The 5,426-nt window shown below is 40.6% G+C and overlaps 1 protein-coding gene across 1 annotated transcript in view; it reads left to right on the top strand.

Annotated features, from left to right (window-relative positions):
- Positions 1–1,866: 1,866 nt before the first annotated feature.
- The window catches only part of smpdl3b (sphingomyelin phosphodiesterase acid like 3B), a 13,140-nt gene continuing 9,580 nt past the window's right edge, over positions 1,867–5,426 (top strand). The window contains exons 1-2 of the mRNA XM_061674149.1: positions 1,867–1,999; positions 4,737–4,950. Coding sequence (XP_061530133.1) covers positions 1,939–1,999; positions 4,737–4,950 — 275 coding nt within the window. The 5' untranslated portion in view covers positions 1,867–1,938. The remainder of the gene's footprint in view (positions 2,000–4,736; positions 4,951–5,426) is intronic.

Below are 5,426 nucleotides of genomic sequence, written 5' to 3' on the forward strand. Positions count from 1 at the left end.
TCAAATAGAATTCCCGCGAACACTTATGAAGAAGCATGAATCGCTCGCATCTAAACTGACAGACACTCAAGTCTTTTTCCAGGGGATAGAAACACGAGAAAACACACATCTTATGATACTATTACTTAAAGTCATATTTTGTTAACTAGTAAAGTTTTACTTTTATAATAATGTATTTAGGAAAGTGGCATAAATAATTCACCTGAAAGACAAAATTCAGGGTCTACAAAATCAGCTTAGTAGTTTCCCCTTCGTCTGCCTGCGTTGCCTTCAGTGACAACCAAAATGCGCAGTGTTTTGTAATTCCACTGCACGAGAAAGCTGTTCTCTGGAAGCATTCAAGTGTGTATCATTTATTTAAAACGTGCTTGCAACAATTCAGAACAGACATGTACATGTAGGCTATAATTTAAACCGGGTATTGTACTTATATATATTTGTATGCATTTCATGGACGCAGCTTTCAGAACGAGAAGATTTTGACTGGAACACAACACGACATTCTGTACCGTAGATATGAAAACTAGATACCCCAGCGCGCTGCACCAGCCAGGCTACCAACGTGCGCACGTGGCGGCCATGTTGGGAAGGTCGACGTTCCCATAAAAGGCAATGAACATTGAAATGAAGTCGTAACTTGCTCATATCTCAACCTTTTTTAGGCTTTCTTTTTTGCTATCAATTCAGAACATTTAGCGAGGAAAAAAGACAAAAAATATATTTTTTTTACTTGTTATGGTATAACGTTGTATGAAACCGTATGCAGCACAATGTACAGGTTGGTCTTTTGGGTTTCTTGCCGTCCATACACATGGACTGCCTGCGCCGACGACTTTGACCCTCCTATCTTAGAAACGCCGTAGGCACGCATCTCGAAAGGGTCGTGGCGTATGTACCTATTGATGTTTGTTTTCAGTACTGTGATGTGATAAAGCACTGTTTACTATGGAAGTACAGTAAAACAGTTGTGCTCGTTTACATAACCTATTCAGTGATTGAGAGTAATTCACCTTCTGCCATCTAATGGTAGAACATTTCACAGTTTTGTCTCTCACCGTATACAGTGAGTGCGTTGCTGGCTTGCTGGCATAGATAGATGAACAAGTGGTTGGGAATCATTCATCATCACTGTCATAAACAATTGATTTCAATGTATAATAGTGCGAATATTGGATTAAAAGGCGTGACTGACTCACCAAGTCAGATTTTTTTAAAAGCATATTGAGTCTGTATTAAATCGTTAGAATGGATTTGAAAAACTTGGGAGTCTATTTATAGTAAATCAAGGGTCACCAACATGGTGCCGGGGGGCACTGTGTAGACCCCAAGAACCACGAGTAGCCCGCAGGCCCGTCCTAAATATAGCTAACCAGTGATGGGACATCGTGATTTTCTAGGAATGTTGTGGAAGTGATCATATGAAAATGTAAAGACTGGAAGAGATTGATAGAATAAAAGTTGCATATTGATATTTATCAGTTTCCTAATTATTGTGAGAAATCAATAACACGATCAGTATCTTCACATAAATGATTATCACTAATTATTACAAATAACATGCAATAATAACATTATGAAAGGTAATTTAAGCAAATTTGATATTTCAGAAGTGTGTATACTGTAAAACTGGTTGCCCTTTGCATTAATCAGTACCCAGGAAGTACAGTAGCTTTCAGTTTCAAAAATGTTGGTTGTAAATCATGACACGAAGTTCAACGTCATGCTTGGGACACTTGAGAAATAACGGCAACTTGTCAAGGTGAGTCACGCAAGATGCAGAAGTTACATTAAACAACAACTCGTGGTTTCCCGGCTTGGTGAAATATTGACTAATATTTCTGTAGGCAATAAATGTGTGACATCATGTTGATTATCTGGCCTCTCCCATGCAAAGTTGACTTGAACACAGACACATTAGTGTGTTGCCTTCCCTTCAACATGTCTGCAGAGAGGCTGCTGCTGTGCTGCCTTTTTCTTCAAGGCGCCCTTGCACTGTCAGGTGAGTAAAAACATACTGTTTATATTCCATGCACATATAGTACGTTCCGGGACAATTTTGACCAGGACCAAGATTTTCGTTATAATAATTGCCTATAATTGTCAAATTATGAACAGATCTTTTCCAAATGTATTGATATCCTTTCTGACATTAATAAATGGATGATGTTTCTGGGAAAAGTTGATTACAAATTACAAATCAGCTTTTTCAATAAAAATATACGTTTGCAGGCATAGGCGAGATTCAGCTGGCAGCTGCCAAGCCGTACCAATTATTATATATTAGTATATATATTGTTTTACAATTATGCTTAACTATATTTCTATTTTCATAAACTTGTGGATGGAAAAAGCGAGGCGTGGCGAGTCTCTGTCACTGAAACATAAGTGAGCTTTCACAAAAAAATTACTTAACGACATCCAGCTGGCAGCGAAGCAAAGCTGTTAAACTTGCAGGGGTGGGCAAACTGCGGCCCGTGGGCCACATCCGGCCCGTTGATTGGTTCAGTCCGGCCCGCCAAGATTTGTACAGAATCGCCCAAATCATATCAAAATCATGACGACATTCATTTGACCTTGTCCTGTAATGCCGAGTGGTTCCACCAGGTTGCGCTGTAATGCCCAGTGGTTCCACCAGGTAGCGCAGTTGGTACAGTGATGCATAGACTTGACTTTGGCTCTTCTGTTTTTACTCTGCTACTACTCTGAACGCTTCTTCAACAATGAGTGGGCCAAAGAAAAGAAAAGTCTACAGTGCGTGCCGAGTGTTAAATATAGAATGGACTACGAAATACTTTTTCACTGAAGTCCGGTCAAAGGCTGTATGTCCTAATTTGTTAAGCAACCAATGCGGTTTTAGAGCAATATAACCTCAGCCGTCACTTTTCTATCAAGCATGCTGATTATGCTAACAGCCAATCAACGCAGGAACTGATGGCTACGGCTCAGCGGTTAAAATCAAGCTTGCAGGCTCAGCAAAACACCTTTATCTGACAAACTGCCATCCAAGATTCAGTAACACAAGACCCTGAAACAGCGCCACGGGAGCTGCAGATGGAACTGATTGATCTCCATTGTGACACTGTCTTAAAAGAGAAGTTCAATTCTTTTGTTTTATGCATCATTAAGCGCAGACACATTTCCAAAAATCCAAATGATGGCACGCAGGATGCTGGTGGTGTTTGGCTCTACATATGTGTGTGAACAGACTTTTAGTGTGATGAACACCAACAAAACATCCTACAGATCCCAGCTGAGCGATGAACACCTCAGATGTGTTCTGGGAATTGCCACAATAAAACTAACACTTCGATGCACTGGCAAAAAACAAAAAAAAAGGTGATCAACAAAACAACACTGTTCCCATCCATCCATTTTCTGAGCCGCTTCTCCTCACTAGGGTCGCGGGCGTCCTGGAGCCTATCCCAGTTATCAACGGGCAGGAGGCGGGGTACACCCTGAACTGGTTGCCAGCCAATCGCAGGCCACATACAAACAAACCATTCGCACTCACATTCACACCGACGGGCAATTTAGAGTTGTCAATTAACCTACCATGCATGCTTTTGGGATGTGGGAGGAAACTGGAGTGCCCGGAGAAAACCCACACAGGCACGGGGAGAACATGCAAACTCCACACAGGCGGGGCGGGGGATTGAACCCAGGTCCTCAGAACTGTGAGGTAGACGGTCTAACAAGTCGGCCACCGTGCCGCCACACTGTTCCCATTAAAAGTAAATCTAAGTATCAACACTACAATGCCTTTTTTGTGCGTGTGTGTTTTTTTATATGTAACCATCTAGTCCTGGCTTGGTCCACCTGTCAAATTTTAAGTCAATGTGGACCCTGAGGCAAAAAGTTTGCCCACCCCTGGTATACAACAATGTACTTACATTGTGTATTATACGAATGGAACCAAGAGCTTCTGAAATATCCACACTCTCTTTAATTTCTAGCAATCGCGCCATGTTGCTTGTGGTTCGATTAAAAAAATAAAATAAAATACATACAACATATGTGGTCCTTCTAAACAATGTTTCCCAATGAGAATTGCAATTTTTCCATTGCAGCAACTTGATTTCATCAAAACAAGGACATTTGGAAATATTTTCATTTTCCACTTTAGGAAAAGTCATCAAACTTCAGGGTAAAAAATGACATTTAGGGAATTTTTATTGCAGTCAAATGACAAAACAGGTTAAATTTGACCCGAACAGTATGTAAGGGTTAATACAGTGGTATCTTGACTTATGAGTTTAATTCCTTCCTTGACCAAGCTTGTAAACTCAATTTATTTGTGCAGTACATCTAATAAATGTTCCCCATTGAAATAACCTAAATGTAAAAAAAGAGAATGTAAAGAAATAAAATGGTTTCATACAATGTAATTACATGTGTTGGGTGTGTACCTAATAAGTGGCCTAATAAGTGACATCGGGGGCTGGAGTCAGGTTGGCCAGTGGTTAGTCTGCATGTGAGCATCTGGGCATGAGCTGTGGCTAACAGCAGCTAGCTCAATGAGAGTCTTCCTTCAATATGCGTCTGAAATTGCATCGGCAACTGTGGCTCTCCTCGCCCACATACTGTATGTGAGGGCGTTACTGTACCTGATTGCATCATGTTTTTTGTTTTTTTTTTCCATGTCACTCGCGCGTCTAAAATAATCGATCAGACGACCGCATGGAACTCGTAAGTCAAGGTTTCTCTGTAATGTTTTTAATCATTAATTAATTTTTTAGGGAACTTTTGGCACATCACCGACCTGCACTGGGACCCGAGCTACGACCTGGGCAAGGACCCCAAAAGGGTGTGTGAGTCCAGCGGTATCAGACCGGCGGCCCAGGCAGGTCCGTTTGGTGACCATGCCTGCGACTCCCCCTGGAACCTCATCAACTCCTCCGTTCACGCCATGAAAGATATTCTCCCCAACCCGGATTTCATTGTGTGGACAGGGTAGGTCGTCTCTGAGACTTTAGGACGGTGAAATGTGGTTCAAATTCAGTTCGTTTTAATTAGTTTTTAGAACACGTTTTCTTGTTTCTATCAGTTCCTCTTTTTTAAAACTACTTAATTTAAGTTCAGTTTTTAGTGTTTTAGTGTTAGTTTTTGTGTAATTTGGGGTATTCGTGCGAACAGGGCTTGACAATAATTTTTTGGGTCACCAGGCACTGTGGCTACTGGTTTCCCAGAGTAACTAGCTACTAAGCATTTTAACAAGACACAATTTTCAATTTAAAAAAAAAAGTTTATTTCCGAAGTGAAACACATTCGTCAACGGGAGGGTTGGGGGGATTAAAGATGAAATGAAATTAATTTTGAAAGTTCCCTTTATATACTATATATTTATATACACAACCCCAATTCCAATGAAGCTGGGACGTTGTGTTAAACGTAAATAAAAACAGAATACAATGATTTGCAAGTCATGT

Source organism: Phycodurus eques, chromosome 4 (genome assembly GCF_024500275.1).
Source record: "Phycodurus eques isolate BA_2022a chromosome 4, UOR_Pequ_1.1, whole genome shotgun sequence".
NCBI lineage: Eukaryota > Metazoa > Chordata > Actinopteri > Syngnathiformes > Syngnathidae > Phycodurus > Phycodurus eques.